The sequence below is a fragment of the Quercus robur genome, chromosome 5 (assembly GCF_932294415.1).
Source record: "Quercus robur chromosome 5, dhQueRobu3.1, whole genome shotgun sequence".
Taxonomy (NCBI): Eukaryota; Viridiplantae; Streptophyta; class Magnoliopsida; order Fagales; family Fagaceae; genus Quercus; species Quercus robur.
Genome location: NC_065538.1, coordinates 70,230,656 through 70,250,994, shown reverse-complemented (window position 1 = coordinate 70,250,994; position 20,339 = coordinate 70,230,656). Strand labels below are relative to the sequence as shown.

At 32.3% G+C, this 20,339-nt stretch overlaps 1 protein-coding gene across 1 annotated transcript; it reads right to left on the bottom strand.

Moving 5' to 3' along the window:
• Positions 1 to 11,845: 11,845 nt before the first annotated feature.
• On the bottom strand, positions 11,846 to 13,459 carry LOC126726895 (uncharacterized). Its single transcript, XM_050432308.1, has 3 exons — positions 13,325 to 13,459; positions 12,830 to 12,914; positions 11,846 to 12,718 (listed from the first exon to the last, which is right to left on the bottom strand). Exons 1-3 carry the CDS (start codon positions 13,337 to 13,339, stop codon positions 12,129 to 12,131), a joined length of 690 nt encoding a protein of 229 aa, XP_050288265.1. The 5' UTR covers positions 13,340 to 13,459; the 3' UTR covers positions 11,846 to 12,128.
• Between the last annotated feature and the right edge of the window lie 6,880 nt (positions 13,460 to 20,339).

Below are 20,339 nucleotides of genomic sequence, written 5' to 3'. Positions count from 1 at the left end.
ATGAGTTAATCCCTGATTTTCGTAATTGGAATGTTCCTAAAGTTGATACTAAAACTGTTTATAAAACTAATTTTGTTGAAAGTACTTTTTATTCTGCTTACAAAGCCAGAACTGTTGAACAAATATTCTCTATTTCTAAAGTTCATGAAAAATGCTGCTTGTTTACTAAAAGAAATATTAATGAATTCCTTGCTGCCAAAAAATTCAGTTATTTGCATATTGGTATGGTTCAAGTTGCTATTAAACCACTCACCCGAAAGGGTATTAATGCTTCTGTTCTTATGTGTTTAAGAGATGCTAGATTTAAGCTCTTTAAAGATAGCATTCTTGATATGATTACTGCTTCTATGTATGATGGTCCTGTTTATTTTAACTGATATCCTGATCTTATTCTTGCTTTAGATGATCCTAATATAGTTAAAGCTTTGACATTGAATATTGCTTCATCTGGTTATCACATGGAAGAAGATAGTAAGCCTTTTGCTTTGATCTATCTCATTTATTATAGACTGATGGGTACTCAAATGAACCCATGTGCTAAAATTCCTAGAGAACCTTCTAGTAAAACCATGTTAATTCAATGTTCAACCCCTGATGCTAAAATTCAAGTTCCAAAAATTATTCAATGGCAAGATATTAAGCTTCCTAATGATTGGTTGTTCGAACAAGAATCCCCTCCTGCTAAACCTGTTTTTGATGAACTAGATCTCACCCATATTCAACAATATCTTGATGGTACTGTTAAAATAAGATTTCAAAACAATCCACCTTTGAGGATCAACGAAAGAAGACATTCCTTTGCTAGATCGAGGATCAACGAAGGAAGACATTCCTTTGTTGGATCTGAAAGTATTTCAAAAAGAGATCAAGAGATCAATGATTTTTTGAAAAAGAATTTGGAAAAACCCTCTGATTTAAAGCTAAAAGGAGTTTCCAGTGGTAATTCACAAGTTAGCACTCCTTTCTATTCTACTAAAGCTGAATCTTCCTCTCCTCATGGCAATGTTGCTGTTGATGATGAAGAAGACTCTGTATCTGTTACTCCATCAGACTTTGATTCTCCTCCTATTGAAGATCCTCCTGTTTACCAAAATCAATTAAGAGTATTGACTATTTTAAATGATGATTTTGAGATTGATTGGGATTCTTTACAATGAGTTTATGCTTTCAAAAAATAGACCTAAAAGAAAATATTTCCAAAATAATTTTGCTCAGTCTGAAAAAGACCATGATAAGAGAAAATGGTTGGAAAAGATGAATCAATTGAAAAAACATATTTTGTTTTTTGATTTTCTTGAAAACCATTATGTTTCAAAAGATGAGGTTTCAAAACAACATTTAAATGTGATAACAAAAAATCAAATTTTGTTAAAATAGATAAAACCATTATTAGGTCTAGTCATCCTCCTCTTGAGCCAATGTTGATAACTACTAAGAAGGATGAAGTGACAAAAGAGGAAGTGAAGGCCTCTCCTTTCAAAATTGCTAATGATCAAACTCCCATTGTTAGTCTTATTGAACAAAACAATTTTACTAATCAATCTTTGCATATTATTGGTCAACGGCTTAACCGTATTGAAGAAAAAATTGTTGAAAAACCTGTTTCTGAAAAATCTGTTTCTGTTAAAACTGAGAAAATTTGATTGATTTACCCAGTCAAAGAGAAAAAGTTATGTTTAAAACTTCTTAGTCCAAGACTCTTGAAATTGTTGAAAAAATGCTTTCTGATTTAAAAGTTAAAACTGAGGGTACTTCTACAAGTACTCCAGCTACTCGAACCACTACGAGTACTCCAACTATTCGAACTATTTCCAAAAAAGAAATTGTTTCTGAAGAAAATACAGATTATGATACTGTTTATTCTGTTTCTGCAAAAAGAATCTTTGATGATGATTTACCAGAAATTAAAAGATTTGTTAGAAACTCCAAACCCATGTCTTTTACTTAAGACTGGTATTCAAAACTCATTCCTCCTGATATGCAGTTTGAAGAGAGATCTTTTCAAACACAGTTTTCTGTTTCTACTGACAAGCTTTATGAATGGAATATTGATGGTTTGTCTGAACAAGAAATCATTAATAAAATGAGTCATATATCTATGGTTGGTATTGCTTATCAAAATAATCATGATCTTGATCAACCTTAAATTGTTAATTTACTTGTTACTGGTTTTTCTGGTACTCTTCATGGAAAGTGGGATTCTTACATCACTGAAGAATCCAGAGAGTCTATTAAACATGCTGTTAAAAACAATGATGGAGGTTTGCCTATTTTTGATGAAAGTATTGGTCGTGGTATTCCTGATGGTGTTATTACCCTGATCTATACTATTCTCAAACATTTTGTTGGTACTCCATCCAATATTTCATCTCGTGTTTCTGATTATTTGAATAATTTGAGTTGTCTTACCATGTCTGATTACAGATGGTATCAAGATGTTTTTACTTCCAGAGTGATGCTCTGGAAAAATTGTCATAAGCCTTATTGGAAAGAAAAGTTTATTGACGGTTTGCCTCCTATCTTTGCTCATAAGGTAAAACAAGAATTAATGGGTAAAAATGATTCTGTTGATTATGATAATTTAACCTATGGTGATATTTTCAGTACTATTAAAAAACTTGGCATCAATATGTGTAATGATGAAAAATTGTTAAAACACCAATTAAAGAATAAAAAGAAAGCTAAATATGAAATGGGAAATTTCTGTGAACAATATGGTTTGCCTCCTATTGCTCCTTCCAGGAAAAAAAGTAAAAAAACATGATAAAAGCCATAAAAAATACAGAAATAACTTTGTTAAACCTAATGATTTCTATGCTAAGAAGAAAAATGTTTCTAAAAAATATGTTAAACAAAGATCAGGTAAAGGTAAATGCTTTAACTGTGGTAAACCTAGACATTTCAGTAAAGACTGTAAGGAAAAACCTGGTAAGTTAAAAAACAAGTTTAACATGTTAAATATTAATGATAAAGAGCAAGAAGAATTATTCAGAATCCTTGAATCAAACAACTCGTCTAATTCTTTGGAAGATGATTTTTCTTCTTCATCTAATTCTTGCTATCAATCTGCTGATGATTCTTCTGATTCTCCTAATATTAAAATTGGCTGTAGAGATTCTTGTTGCAATGTTGTTAAAACTGTTGATGCTCTCACCAAGAGTGAAGAAGATGAAAAATTAATAATTCAACTGATAATTCAAATTCAAAATCCTGAATTACAAAAAGAATATTTGGATAAGTTTAAGAAAATTTTGGTGAAAGAAGAAACTGGTAAAAAACTAAAATCAACTATAAGCTTTGAAGAAACTTTGGAAAGATTTAATAAAAAGAAATCCAAAGAATTAATTGTTAATGATCTCCAACATGAAATTAATATTGTTAAACAAGAAATAAATGAATTAAAACATGAATTTAAAAGCATGAAAAGTGATAACAATAATCTCAAACAAGAATTGATAGTGTTAAAAATTGATAAAAATCTTAATAAATCTGGTAATGAACAAGATAAACAAGATGAGCACAACGATGAAACTGAATCCAGTCAATAGGCTCTTCTTTCTAATAAAGGTATTGTTGATGATCCTCAACTTGCTCTTGTTAATAAAATACTTCCTCCAAAATGGTTTATAAAAGTTAAAATTGTTGTTTCTCCTGATTATCATTTCACTGTTATTGCTATGATTGATTCTGGTGCTGATATGAACTGTATCCAAGAAGGATTGATTCCTTCAAAATATTTTGAAAAATATACTGAAAGATTGGTTTCTGCTAATGGTTCCCAAATGAAGATCAAATATGAATTGAATAATGCTCATGTTTGCCATGATAATGTCTATTTCAAGATTCCTTTTGTTCTTGTTAAAAATATGGCCGATAAAGTGATTCTTGGTCTGCCATTTATTAATGCTTTGTATCCCTTTCTTATTGAACATGATGGAATTACTACTGATCCATTTGGATAGAATGTAAAATTCAAATTTGCTTCAAAGATTGAAATTGACATCGATAATCTGTCCTATAAGAAAGACTCCCCCATGAATGAACTTATTCAAGAATTAGTGATGAGTTTTTGCCAAAATTTCACTGATGATTATAAAGGTAATATTCATAATACCAAAATGTTAAGTACTATCAACTATTCTAATATTATCAATGTTTCTTCGCAAGAATCGGAGAATGTTTCATGGATAAATACCACTAATAAGTGGAATAATACTAATACTTATACCACTAGTAAGTGGATTATTATGGCTTTCTCAGCAGAGAGGAAGAACAAGGGAAAAGCACTAGCACAGGGCTATTCTCAAGACAAAAGGTTCCCAGCGGGACAACCTTTTAAAATGCTTGAAGGCGCATCTTCTAGTGTCTAGTGGATCAACATCCCTTCAAGGAGATGTCCCGGCAGAGGTGACATACTCCTTCTGGTGATATGGTAATTGCTTTACAAGAAGTTTTGTCTCGAAATTTACAATTCCACAATGGAATCTATTTAGAGTTACCAAATTCTATTAAATTCATTCTTGATAACTTTCAATTTGCTTTTACTAGAAATCACCATAATGTTTTCCAAAAAACCCTTAAAGCCCTTGAAATCCACCTTGTTAACCTTATTGCTCAAAATGAGGTCCTTACTGCTCAAAATGAGGCTTATATTAGCCACCGTGGTAACCTTGCTCCAGAAAACAATTTTGTTTCAGAAAATAACCCTGTTGCAGAAAATGAGGCTCTTCAAAGCCATCTTAAAGCCTACATTAGTCAACTCTTTGGCAAAGAGGAAATCCATTCAATGGATAATGAGACTATAATGGATACTGATTATGCTAGATTGAGTCTTAAGACCGAATCTCTATTAAGAAGTGTTGTTGCCAACTTGTCGACAAATATACAATTACGTATTCTGAGAAGCAAGGCTATGCATAGGTCTGTTGACCTATGATTCAAATATTTCAAAAAACTTGTTACTACCACTATTTCTGATCCTAATGAATTAGACGAAGGTGATAATGTCTTTATTCAGCTTGATTGGGAAGAACACTTTGGGAGTACTCTCAGAGTGTATGAAAAGAAACACTCATTTCCTGGCCTCTTGATAAATTATGATGATGGTTCATATATTGCTAGTGATTCAGATGATGATGATGACAGGGACCCTAACTGGCTTTCCCAAATGTTTGAATATGGCTTTATCAGGTTCATAAAATTAACAAGCCATTATCAAGCCAGCCAACTCCCACAAATTATTCAGGATGCTATTAAAGGATTTAACAGTCCTTTTGTTTCCATCAGATGCTGGAGTACGTTGCCAAAATGGAAAAGAGATAATTGGATGAATGTCCAGCCCTCAAAGCATCTCATTCTCATTAATGGTCATACTCACCAAGGGCCATGGTTTGAAGGAAATTCTCAATTGTCCTTTGATGATCCTTTTGCTCTTGCAGAATGTTGGAGAAATTATTTTAATAACCAAATTATTAATGTTGCTAAGAATTTATGGAAAAATTATCATTTCATGGGAAATACAGATAGGATTTCTATCTTTGGTCCCATACCATATTCTGATGCCATTGCTCATTTGCGAATTGTTGATCATTGTAATCCAAGAAGTCTTCTCATCCTAGGGAAAACTCCAATGTTTGAGCCAATTTTATATTGTGGATTCTGTAATCAGTATGCTATTTACCATGAGCATGAATGTGATTCTCCACAAAGCCCTTTTGATCCTTTTGATGGTTATCCATCCGATACTCCTTCCACTGATTAGTGAGTTCATTCTTGAGATTTCTACTGTTTGAGACTGTTGCTACTTATTTGTCTGGCTTGCACAAAAGCAAAAATACTTCAATGGCTTTGAAGAATATGTTGCTGAAAAAGCGGAACTGTTTCAAGATACTCCGTATTTAGCGGAAGATTTTGATTCTCCTATTTGTCTGGCCTGCACAATGGCCAAAAAACTCCAATGTTTACTACTGCTAAAAGCTTGTTTCCCACCAATATGATACTTCTGAAAATTCCTAATAATTACTCTCAATTGGCACAGGATGACAAAGTTTCTTGTGATTGGTTCTTTTGGGCACCAATAATATGGCCTAAAAAGGTGGTCTAGAATCTAAAGACACCTATTATTTGGCCTAGGTTCTCAGATTTTCAGACATTCCAGCTCTACGGAAGGTTCCCCAAAATATGGAGACAAAAAAGAAAATTTACTATTCAATCACTATTCATCCGTTACTATTCATGACACTATTCATTCTGAATTTTGCCTATTTAAGGGGGGTTGTCTCTTATGTTTAGAACAAGTTTTACTTAAGTTTTACTTCAAGATTTTCTTTCCTTAGAACTCCTTCTCTTAGGAAGCCTTCTTAGAAAGAGAATTCCTTGTTTCTACTACTACCTTGTTCACTACAAATTGTTCACTACAAACCTTGTAACTAGGACTAGTTCAAGCTTTGTAACTGTCAACCTGTTCTGAGATCTTGTATTAACTACTACTACTGCTGTAAGTGTTTTGTACTACTTTCAATAAATAAGTATTTTTAGTTTTATGTTCATTATACTACTTGTTACTACCGCCACCTTAGACGGATTGCTGCCATATCGAACGGTTCTAAATTGTTTTCATTTACTTTGAATTATTTTTTATATATACTACTTGGCTGGTTCTACCGCCTTTATTATTGTTCTAACTTATTACTTTACATTACTTTCATTATATTACTGTTTGGCTAGTTCTACCCCCTTATTATTGTTCTTACATATTCTTTTACATTACATCCATTATATTATTACTGTGCTTCCGCCTTTAGCTGCGCGTCTTTCCCCCTTTATGGTATATATATATATATATATATATTAGTAAAGGTCTATCCTCTGCAACAAACGTGCAAAGAAATTGATTGACATCTGACTAATTGTTTGACATACATTTAAAATTTATTGAGCATGGTGGCTAATTCTTTTGGCCAAAGAATGTGCACCATCTACCATTCTTTGAAATTTGTGTATGTAGCCATTCAGTGCCGACCCAATAAATTTCGAGGCTTAAAGCTATAGCTTTAAATGGGTTTTTTTTTTTTTTTTTTTTGTCACTTAAAATAATATCATCATAAGTTTTTATTAAAAAATAAATAAGCTTACTTTTTAAAATGACTACTATTATTATTATTATTATTGGTTTTGGGAAAATGCTAAAGGTATAACAACTTTTACTACAAAAAAAAAAAAAAAAAAAAAAAAAAAAAAAAAAAAAAAACCTTCCAAATTGATATAATAATGAATGTGATTGATGACACTTCAAGAAAATAATAGACAAGTATTTGAATGAACAATGCTAGGGAATAATACTATAAATTTTACAATATGAGGCATATCATCAATCACAAAAATGAATTCAAATATGCATTTATTTGATTGTTGTAGTCCATCAATTATATTTAGTATAGTCACATCAATTTGTAAATGCTATGTAGTAAAATTTATAATATTTCAAGTATTTTCCTATTTGAATTACTTTTTATAATTGGTGACACATTTACTTGTAAGAGCTATCTATTTAAATTTAGGGTCTTCTTAAATGTGGAGGAAAAATGTGAAAGTAATGTGAGCGTTTGGATTCAACTTAATCCAGCGTTTTCAATTTGCGTTTGCGTTTTGCTGAAACTGGGACCCACGCGCACGGGAGGAAACGCAAGGCTGCTGAGAAACGCAAGTTTTCAGCCGCACTATTTGACCAAGTCAACCGTGAACAATGCACCTGTGCACTGTCTACGGACTCTCAAATTCCACTTTTCAACAATTTTTTTATTAAAAATGGGTCCCACGGCACTATTCACACATTTAAAAATTATTTTGCTACAATATTTTCAGTTTCAGTTTCCAGTTTCAGTAAAAATAAGTTCAATCCAAATGGACCCAATATATCTTTTTTATTAAAAAAAAAAGAAAAGAAAAGAAAAAGTGATTCTTCTAAAATTTTTTGGGTCTTCTTAGAAATCATTTTTTACCCTCACATTTGGGGCCTTCCACTACTAAGGGGGCCCTAGGCGACCTAAGTGGCCTAATGCCTAGAGCTAGCCCCTACAACCATCTATGACCCTTAGAGTCACAGTGGAGGAGGTAAAGCCACCAAAAAGCTATTTTTACCACTCAATGACCAAAATACATGCATTATCAATGGTTGTCAAGCTAAAAAGTTTGGCAACTTGCTACATTAAACTATCATCTTTAATAGTTTACTATAGCAACAAAGTTGTATAAAAAACAAATTTTATTTAGTTTCTCTTTGTTCTTTCATTATTATATATTTTCTCTTTTTTCTTTCTTTCTTCTTACTTCTCTCTTTTTTTCTTTGGTCGAGCCTCTCTCTTATGGCCTGTTTGGAAGTTTAGAGAATGAGGAGAGTAGAGGGGAGAAGAGTAGTGGAGAGGAGAGTAGAGTGGAATGGTTATCCTCCACCTTGTTTGGATGTTTTTAAAATTAGTAAGGGGGAAGGGAGTAATTAACTCTCCCTGTTGTTTGGATGTTTTAAAAATTAGGATGGAAATGAGAGGAAATGATTTAAATAGACAAATTTACCTTTATTTGAAAATGGACTTACAACATTGGTCTATGATTAATTTGTTAGATAAAATAATTATTTAATCAACATTTTCATTCCATCAAATACCATTGATAAAAGTATAAAACTATCCATCAAAAAGAAAGATATATATAAATATATATAACTACTATTAACTATTATAAAATAATTTTTATTACCTCAAAAAAAATTATAATAAAAATAAAATAAAATTTTCTTTATTGTATATACATGTGTTGTATTGAAGAAGAAAGAGTTTAACCTAAAAAAAAAAAAAAAAAAAAAAAAAAAAAAAAAAAAAGAGGTTTTCCCAACGAAAGCGAACCCCAAGGAGAACCCGTCGGAGCGAACCACCATAGTGTCAGAGTACGGCGAGTGGCGAACCCCAAGGAGAACTCGTCGGAGCGAGCCACCATCGTGTCGGAGCACGGTGAGTACTCGCTGTTGTTGTCGCTCACTGCGTCAACGGAGACCAGAAAATTGGAGCAACGCGCTCTCATGGGTGTTGTGGGATCGAAGCTCGAGTAAGCTCTCGGAGACCAGTTCCCTGAAGGTGAGTGCTACTTCGGTCTCGAAAATTTCGACAACACTTGCTATTGCAACGGCGTTTTGCAAGTTCAATCCGAATCGTTTTGCTTCTTTTTTTAAAAAAAAAAAATTTGTTTTGTTTTTATTTTTTGTTTTGATTTTGTGGTTAGGGTTTCAATTTCTAATGGAATTTGTATTTCATCACGAGCTTGAATTTTTCTTGTTGGGTTGCCTTATTTGCAAAGTCAATATCAAAGGTAAATAATGAGATTCAAATTTTTTTTTCATTCACCTCAAATTTTCTCAGGAAACAAACAAAGATTATTTATATAATCTATTTGTAATTTTGTTATTTTAGAAAGGGTAAATTAGGGAATTCATTTAGTCAATAATTTATCTACTCTACTCTCCCTTCAAATCTCTCCAATTTGGAGAATTAAAAATGAAGGGTTGGAGGTAGTTGAAATCCCTCCAAATCCCTCCCCCTCCTTCCTTAAAAAACTTCCAAACAAGGTAATTAAATTACTCTCCCTCCCTTTACTCTACTCCCCCTCCTTTTTTAAACTCCCAAACAGACCATTAGTCTTCACTCTCACCTCTCTTAGCACTCTTACACTTTCTCTTTAGTCTTTTATCTTTTGTCAGTGATGGTGGCAGTGGTGAGTCATTTTGTTGCTAGTGGTGCTGGTGGTAGTAATGGGTCATTGGTGTGGGTTCAATGATCCGTGGGTTTGGGTTGGGATCGAGCTGTGGTTTGAGGTTTGAGGTTTTATGGTTTTTTTTTTCCCGTCAATGTTGGTGGTTGCTAGCAGTGGGTTGTGGGTGGTTGGGTTATTGTTTGTGGGTTGAAGTTTTATGTTATTTTTCGCAGTGGTGGTGGTGGCTAGCAATGGGGTTGTGGGTTGTTGGGTTCTTGATGGTGGCTAGCATAGAAGAGAGAGAGATGGAAAATAAGATAATAGAGAAAGATGAGAGAGTAAGAATAAAAAAAAAAAAAAGAATATTCAAATAAAATGGAAAAAAATACAACCTTTGATATTGAGTGTATTACAAAGTGGGTTGTTAAAATACAACTTTTGAGTTACTAAAACTTAATTTTTTAGCATATTCACTATAAATACTCTTAACATTGAAGAACTCATTAAAATTAGTTAAAACGAGGAGTCAAAAGTAGGCAGTAGAGGGTGAATGACTAATAATAGGAGCTTTTCATTATTTTAAAAATCATTACAACTCAAGTAACATTAAAATGAACAACCATTTTGTCCCCCAAAGACATTGACTAATCAAACCCACCGCCGCCCCCCTCTCTCTCTCTCTCTCTCTCCCCCCCCCCCCCCCCCTTTTTTTTGGGTAAATCCTAGAAACCAACAAAAGAAAATACAAAACTCAGCTGGACCATGTGACATAGGCAACTAGAGATCACTTTTTTTTTTTTGTTTTCTTGCAAGTAGGCAACTTGAACATGATGATCATCATCAATCACCATGCATGCAAATTTCAATTACATGATGGTGCATAAAGGGGAAGGTTCAGGACTGAAGTGATCAAATTGATTTTGATTCACATTACAACTCCTTCTACACCCGCGACTAAAACTTTCACAATTTGGCCTTCCATGGCAGCTGCACAGTCACATCGGGGTGGCCTACATTGGCCACAATGGCATGACCCCTCACTACGACCTTGAACACATTCCGTACAACAACAGGGTCCCAAATCCAACCGGTCCATATATAGCCATAGGCAATTAGAGTCTAGAACATATTTTTTTTACTTGCAAGTAGGCAACTAGAACATGATCACCATTATCATCATCATGCATGCATTCAAATTCCCAATTACATGCTGGTGCATCCAGAGGAAGTTTCTTCACGAAAGAGACTGATTGATTGACATCCAACCAATTGTGTGAGATGTATATAAAATTTATTATGTTTAGTGGCTAATATCTTTTGGCCAAAGAACGTGCACCAACTACCATACTTTGAAATTTGCATATGCAGCCATTTAGGGCTGGCCTAGCAAATTTGGAGGCTTAAGATGATAGCTTTTTTTTTTTTTTTTTTTTTTTTTTTTTTTTTTTTTTTTTTTTTTTTTTATCATTTAAAATAAAATTTAACTTGTATTTTACTTCATGAATTTTTTTTATTAAAAAAAATCCATTATTCTTACTTTTTATATTTTAATATGACAATTATTTTTATTTTTTTGGTTTTATGAAAATGATAAAAGTATAACGAATATTACTATAAATAACTTAAAAATTGAAATAGTAATAAATGTGACTAATTGGTGACAGTTTAAGAAAATAATAAACGAGTATTTGAATGAACGATTCTATAAATTTTACAATATAAGGCTTACAAAAATGTATTACCAATTACAAAAAATAATTCAAATATACATTTATTAGGTTGTTGAAGTCTACCAATTATATTCATTAATTGTCATATTAATTTGTAAATTTTATATAGTAAAATTTATAATATTTTTCTATATGATTTTTTTTTTTTAAATATTGAAATTCTACTCTAATCTTATCTAAATAAATATAAGTGTGAATTTTTTTTTCCAAAGACTTAACCACAATTTATTTTTTACTCCTAACATTTTTTGTGGCAGGGGTGCCTAGGCTGCCTAATGCCTAGGGCCCTGCAGCAATCATCTATAACCCTTAACAGGAAGAACTCAATAAAATTAATTAACAAGGGAAATCAAAAGTAGGCATTACACATTGGATAGGGAATGATTGATAGAAGTATTTTAATATTTAAAAAATCATTACAACTCAAGTAGAGTAACACTAAAATGAACATCCATTTGGCCTCAACCACATTTATTAAACAACCCATATATACACATCCTGATTAATCTTCTTCTTTTAACCCAGACAGACAATTAAAAAAAAAACCAGCCGGACCATGTGATAACAAAGGCAACTAGAACATTATTTATTTTCCTGCAAGTAGGCAACTAGAACATGATTACCATTACCATCATGCGTGCTTGCAAACTCTAAAAACTACATGATGGTGCATCCAGAGGAAGTTTCTTCACATCTATACCCGCCACCATAACTATCATAAACGGGCCTTCCATAATAGCAGCCATCATAACATGGGGGTGGCCTACCATGACCATAATGGCATGGCCCTCCATCACGACCCTCATAGCATTCCGTACAACACGTCCCAAACCCAACCGGGCAAGCCGGCACTGCAGGTACAGGAACCGGTTTAGCATGAGGCCATCGCTTAGTACCATGACCACAAAGGCATGGCCCCCCACCACGACGCCCACAGCATTTCGGACAACAAGTCCCACATCCACACGGCCGTACAGGCACACAAACCGGTCCAAGAGTAAGCTTTGAAACCGGTTCAGGGTCTTTCTTTTGTGGTGGATTCTTCTCCTTCTCAGGTGGCTTCTCTTTTTCTGGTGGCTTCTCTTTCTCAGCTGGCTTGGTCGTCTTCTCAATCTCTCTAATCTCGATGCTCTTAATGGTATCACCACCCTTGCAAATTATCTTTTGCTTTACCTTTTCAGGACAGCAACATACCACTTTTATTACCACATAGTTTCCCTTCTCGTCGTACACCTGGTCTTGTATTTCTCTTGTTCACAACACGTATATGTATAATAACTCAGTTTTCTTTTTTAGCCACATAACAACGTATGTATTAGATAACTATCGTTTACTTAAGAAAAGAGCTAGGGACTCACGAGGGAATTTACAGAGCACTTCCTTGATCTTCTTGCGGCAGCGATGGCATTGAAGGTCGACCTTGATCCACATAATTGTTGTTTTCTATAATAGTAGAGAAATTGTGAGCATGTTATCCATATTTAAGCAAAAATAGAAAATAGAAAAAGCCCCCAAGAGCAATTATGAGCCGAAAGAGAAACTTGGAGATTTTGTCGGCAGAAGAATCAGAACAAACAGTATCAAGTTCTGACATGAAAAATTAATGATTGCGCGTGTGAATGAAGTGCGAATTTATTAATTTAATCTGATACTCTCTTTAGCTGCAATTGAGTGAGATCCCAGTCTAACAAGTGAAAATTTTAAATAAGATTTAAGGTGGAAACAGGTACAGTATTATATTAAAAAAAAAAAAAAAAAGGTACAGTATTATATTAACGCTTTTTAAAAAAATTTAAAATATAAAAAAAATAATAAATTTACTCATTTAATCTAACGTTTCAAAATTGACAAACCTTTTCCCCCGTCATGGCTCTATAGCTTTGAATTCAGATCTCAAATTGAGAAATCAAGTACAAGACTTGATTCTCCAAAAAAAAAAAAAAAAAAAAAAAAAAAAGAGTACAAGACTTTTTTTTTTTTTGAAGAGAAAAGAGTACAAGACTTCAAGTATGAGGAGCACAATGAGTACATATTTATCATGCCAAACCACACCTTAAGAAGACCATTTTTTTACTTAAAACAATAAAAGAAGATTTAAAACGTCATATGTCGTACGTCTTGACCCAATCGTAAACATCATATGTCTTCGTCTAGCCCAATGGGATGTAGACACGTGGAACTTCTTCTTTATTTAAAGAAACAAACACATGCAAGAGAGAGCGACACGTGGGGCATTTTTAATTAAATATTATGATCTAAAGTCTAGAGTCTGGACCCATTATTGTTATTTTATTTGCAAAGTGTGGTTTTACCTTGAATTCTCGCTATATAACGAATTGTGATGGATAAGATTGTGTTTCTACCTAATTCATTGACTTACTTTTATTAATCATAACTCATCATATAACAAATTGTGTTAAAAGTTGTGTTGTTAGCAAAATTCTTTTACCTTTATTTGTGATTGCTGACCCTACAATTATTATTTGCATGTGCCGGCCTTGATTGACCCACTTCACCTTTTTCCAACCTTCCTACATTATTAAGGAACCATTATTAGTTTGGTTTGTTCATTGTTAATTTGGTCGGGTGCAATTTGACTCATGCACGTGTTAAACATTAGCATAAGGTCTCTCAAATGGTATATGTTAGTATATTTTAGCATCAAAGTACCAAAACCTCCCGTTACCCGATTTATCACAATTATAATATGTAATTTGTAACCGTCTTAAAATTCAATGTTTAATTTAAAACTATAGGATCTAATTTCAAACAGTCCTTAAAACATACCGTTTAAAATGTAAGACACCAATTTTTAACTTTTTTTTTTTTTTTAAAATGTAATTATCAAAAAACAAATTGAAAATGCTATGCTCGGGTTTGATCAGTGGTGGCCTTACTTGCCTTAAATCAAAGTTGATTTTTTTTTTAAATCTAATATTCAAGAAATAATTTAGGGGACTTGGATTTTCATATATAAACTTTCACATTTTAAGCTAAAATGTCTCTTCGGAAAAAATGGAAATATGAAATGTACGAGGAAGTTAATGCACAAAAACATTTTATGCAAGATTAGCAAAAAAAAAAACATTTTATGCAAAGAGTGGTTGGACTGGGCCTAGGGCCAAATATTGCCATCAAGTTTGAAGGCCAGGCTTCAAAATCGCCTAAGAGATGGACTGGGTGGAATGCAGACCTGCCCAAATACCTAGTCAACCCAAAATGCATTTGAAAAAGTACTGAAACTTGTGATTTTTTTTTTTTTTTTTTTGGGATGAATGAAAACTCTCTATTAAAAAAGATGAAGAGCCAAAATTACAACTAGCTGCCAGCTTCATCCCACACAACAGGGGCAAAAACTGGAGACAGCAGCCAAGATCAAAAGAACAAAAAAACAATTAAATGATTGGCCATTTTGCTAGAGAATGAGCAACCGTATTGGCTAATCTAGGACATTACACCATTATTGATAAGCTACCTCACAATATTATGTATCAATCAGATATGTTAACTTTTCCTATTATAGATTTTATTCTTAGCATGTGCTAATGCAGCCTAGCAATCACAGTACATGCATACAAAGGCAATAGATAATTAGTATGCAATGATATATCAATTAATAAGCTTCTAAGCCACTCGGCTTTAGACCCAACCTTTTCCAAGGCTACTAACTTTGATTACATGGTGGATCTCTCTATACAAGTCTACTTGGATGACTTCCAAGAGACAACCCCTCCAGTTAGTGTAAATACATATCCATTAGTGGGCTTTATCTATCTATATCAGATTTCCAATTAGCAATACAATATTTTTCTAATATAGTGTCAGTTTGGTAAAAATTATTTTTGCCAACTTATTTTACTATTCAATTTATTTTTGCTACTATTTATGGGTCCTACTGTATTATTTCAGTTAACTTTCATATTTATCTACAGTACTTTCTGCAAAAAAATTTCAGTTTCAGCAAAATAAGCAGATCCCCAATAGACTTATATTAGGATAACCACAATATGAAAAACCAAAATCACAAGTACCCTCTAAATATCTCAACAATCTAGATATTTCATCTCAATGCTCCATACTAGGATCATGAATATACCTAATCAATCTACCTACAACATATGCAATATCAGGACAAGTTCAATTTATCAAAAACATTAAACTAGCAATAATTTGTGCATATTTATCTTGTGGGAAACTATCACCACGATTTTTAATCAAGTGCACCTTTGAGTCAAATGGAGTAGACATAGGTAACATATCAAAGAGTTTAAAATTTTTAAGAATTTTCTCTACATAATGAGATTGTGATAGTGTAATGCAATCATTATCCTTGAGGATCTTGATGCCCAACATTACATTTGTCTCACCCAAATCTTTCATATCAAAGTTAGAGGCAGGAAAACATTTAGCATTAAGCACAATTTCAAGGCTAGTACCAAATATAAGCAAGTCATCAACATATAAATGTATAATGACACATTCATTATTATTAAACTTGCTATATATGCATTTATCCACACCATTAATCACATATCCATGTGTAAACATAACATTATCAAATTTCTCATGCCATTGTTTAGGTGCTTATTATAAACTAGATAAAGATTTAACTAATTTACAAACTTTGTGTTCTTGTCCAAGAACAACATGACCCTTCAGTTGTTCCATATATATTTCTTCTTCTAAATCACCATTTAGAAAAGTAGTTTTTACATCCATTTGATGTACAACAAGTTTGTAAATAGATGCAATGACAAATAAAATTATAACAAATACAATTCTAGTATAATCAAAGAATAAGTATAAAAAATAAATAAATAAATAAAACTTTGATAAAATATATTTGAAGGCACTCAAACTGAGCCACACACGCCAAATTCTATTTGACACACTAATTAAGTATTTAGGCAGGTTAGCTTGTTGTGTCCTAAATACACTAACTATTATATTTATTTTATGTTTTAGTGAATTAAAAAAAAAAAATTGTCATGGTTCAACCTCGGTTGAACTTCTGACCTAAAAAACCTTAAACCTCTCTTTTTTCTAGTTCTTTGAACAATTTGAGTTTTAAAACTATGACAATATTCAAAGCAAAATAAATGAATAATGAACAATAAAAATAAAAAAAAATAAAAAAAAAAGGTTTAAGGTTTTGGGCAGAGAATCACCAATGACACCACCAATAGAGCTATCGACAACAACGCTGGTGATGACACACGAGCCGAACAACTAAACTCTCTTGTCGCCCCAATCTATTGAACTCATCCTCCCCAATCCTTCCACCCGCTCACACAACAACGCTGGTGATTTTAGAATTTGCAAAACTCGATAGATCAAGAAGTATTGAGCCTCATTAAATCTCGATAGAAGCAAGTATCGAGCCAGGTGTCGAGACAATAGTTTTCAACTTTTCACATTTGCTTTTTTGTACAGTCTTCATGTCTTCAATAGTACCACTTGTAATATCTTTTCAACATACTCATGATATTCTTGAATCTACTTAGAACTACCCAAAATCAAGTAAAGTGTGATTTATTATAGGATATACCAATTACATAAAAATATAACCTAGCAAGTTTGATTAAATAGTCCATTAAATTGCTAGAAAACAATAAGTAAAGGACAAAAGAAAGTTTTACGTCCACTCCTTTACATTGTTGTGGGTTCCGCTACATTAACGCCGAGAAAGCAAATATACATAAGAATAAGATAAAGAAGGTTGGTAGCAGTGACGGAACTATACTTGGCTGTGGGGGGTAGTGCCCCCCCCCCCCCCCCCCCCTCCCCAAAATTTTTCAAAATTTTTTTCAATAAATTTGCAGTTTGTCCCCTCAATAATATTATTGATCTTTTTAAAGGCTATAAAAAATTTTATTGATCTAAAATCTAAAATAAATTTAACAAGCTCAACAACAAAATTTACCAATAACAAACTTAAGCCCAAACAACACCCCAAAATAAACTCACACAAGACACAAACAAAAAATAAAATAAAAAATTCCTAAGCCGATTCTAAATAGTCTAAGTGAACACCCACACAGATTTGACAACACGCAAGACACTCAAAATAAAAACAAAACAAAAAAACACAAAAAAAAAAAAAAACATAACTTTCTAAATGAATACTTATTTTGAGTTTCAAAAAAAAAAAAAAAAAACTGCTTGTACTTATGCCCCCTAACTCCAAGTCCTGGCTCCGTCCCTAGCTGGTAGCAATACAATTAATCTTTAATAACCATTCGAATTGCGTCATGCGTGATTTCATGTCCAACTGCTAATATAAATAGATTGGTATGACTTCCTGTTAGCTCAATTGAATCAAATAATGCATCCACCAAAAGCATTTAGTTTGTGTTTTTGAACCTTGAAGCCATTACTCACATATTTTTGTTTGCATATTATTTCCCATCATATATATGTTTGTGTGTGAACAGGTATATACCATGATATACACATTTATATATTAGAAGATGGGTGCAGAGATATGGTTTAGTAGTGTATAAAATGGTCCATACACATGATTAAATTATAGAAAGTAATTATGTTTGATGTTATGGAAATATTAATGCACGAATATTCAATTAGTATGTAATTTATTCGTGATGCTTGGGAGTTAGTTTTGTTGGGTTATAAATTGACTCAAATTAATTAATTCAATAACTCAAGTTGACTAATTAAGTCCAATTACATGCAATATAGTGGGGGCACCAACAAATCACAATTTTAATCTAGAGTGCAACAAAAATTAAATTTAACACAGTGATTTGTTTATTAATTGGGAAAACCTTTACGAGACAAAAACCTCACTAGGTAAATTTTAGGTCACCACTCTCAAAAATCCACTAATCAATAATTAAGTTATTACAAGTATAAGGAATCTTGCCACTACTAGGTCTATCCCAAAGTACCTACCTATTGTAGACTCCTTACGCTAATCTCCAATTAGACTTGGTCTTATAGAGACTTTTTCAATTACACAAATCTCCAATTTGTGCCTAATCCCTAGCCACTTGAAGCTTGTTGTTAGATGCAAAGTTCTTCACTACACACTTGTAAAAGAGAAAGCAACTTGGTTACAAAACTCTAAGGCGCATAAGAACACAATAGCTTCACAATAAGTATGTAGATTCTCTGTGTGAGTCTCCGTGTATGATAATAACTATAAAATAATGCTTTTATATCATCTAGTAGGTTAGAGAACAAAACCCAAGAAAAGACACCTCATCATAAGCCGAAAATCATTTTTGAGATTTTAGAATTTACAAAGCTCGATAGATTAAGAAGTATTAAGCCTCATTAAATCTCGATAGAAGCAGGTATCTAGCTAGATGTCGAGACAATAGTTTTCAACTTTTCACATTTGCTTCTTTCTGCGGTCTTCATGTCTTCAATAGTACCACTTGTAAAATATTTTCAACATACTCATGATATTCTTGAATCTACTTAGAACTACCCAAATACAAGTAAAGTGTGATTTATTATAGGATATACCAATTGCATAAAAATATAACCTAACAAGTTTGATTCAATCTTTATGTCTCACTTGTATAGAGATACTTCTATGCTATTAGTATTTAAACTATATTTTACGATAGATTAAATGGGCTTATACCAAATAATTCTCTTAAGAAAAAATGTTTGCCAAATTTTCGAAATGTTTAACAAAGTGTTCTCCAAATAGATTTTCCCAAATGGTTTACAAATTATTTTCACAAGTTTTTCAAAGAATAAATTTTCCATTATACTTTCCAAAATCACATTCTAAGAGGGATTTCAAAGGTCATTAAAAATAGAATCTCTCAAAAATCTGTATGAAAATACCATGGGAATTTTAGTTCTTGAAAATATTTTTCTCTACAAAATCCATGGATCATTTTCCTTTAAAAATCCAATTTTTCTAAGAGACTTTGAAAATTACTCCTTGGAAATGATTTTATAAAGCACATAAGATTCCATTTTCTTAGAAAATATTTTTCCATAAAAAACATATGAGAAAATGATTTCAAGAGAATGTGATATGTCCATGGTTCAAATTAATTGAATTTATGAGATCCAATCAAGCCAAAAAATCCCCCTCCCCTAAACTAACCATTTTGGTTAATGCTATTTTCGCATGAGAATAACACTTAGAAATTTTCTACCAAAAAAAAATACACTTAGAATTAAATATGAAATTTTCTCAAAAAAAAAAAGAAAAAGAAATTAAATATGATAAAATGTATTAAGAGATTACCATTCATTCTCTCTCTCTCTCTCTCTCTCTCTCTCTCTCTCTCTCTCTCTCTCTCTCTCTCTCTCTATATATATATATATATATATTTTTTTTTTTTTTCTACTTAATATTATTCACATGCTAGATATGTGTATATCTAATATTTACATGTTAACTATGTATATATTATTTTATTATGGAGTAAAGTAAGATTATGTTATAGATCTATTTGATATTAATAATTAAAAAATATATCCATAAAGATAATTTCGATTTCTAAGTATTCTCACATGTTGTATGTGTATATGTATGTTATATTCACATGTTATTTATATATTTTTCTTGTAAATAAACCATTTTTAAAAAATGGCAAAAATTTTAGTTACTTTCCAAAAAGCAAATTGTTTGGATTGAATAAAAAGAGGTATTATTCGAAAGGTAAGCGGTGTGGGGGTGCCTAACACATTCTCCGCATATAATCTAGCTTTTAAGTGCAAAGTCTTTGGTTCAAGTCTTTATCCTACCTTATTAGCTTAAGAGTCCTTAGCAAGGCCCTTAGTTAATTAGGCAATTAAAATGAATTAGACAATAGGGGACCAATGACACCTAAAAATACCAATAATTGGCTTGGTGGTGACTCCCAAAAATTAAATAAG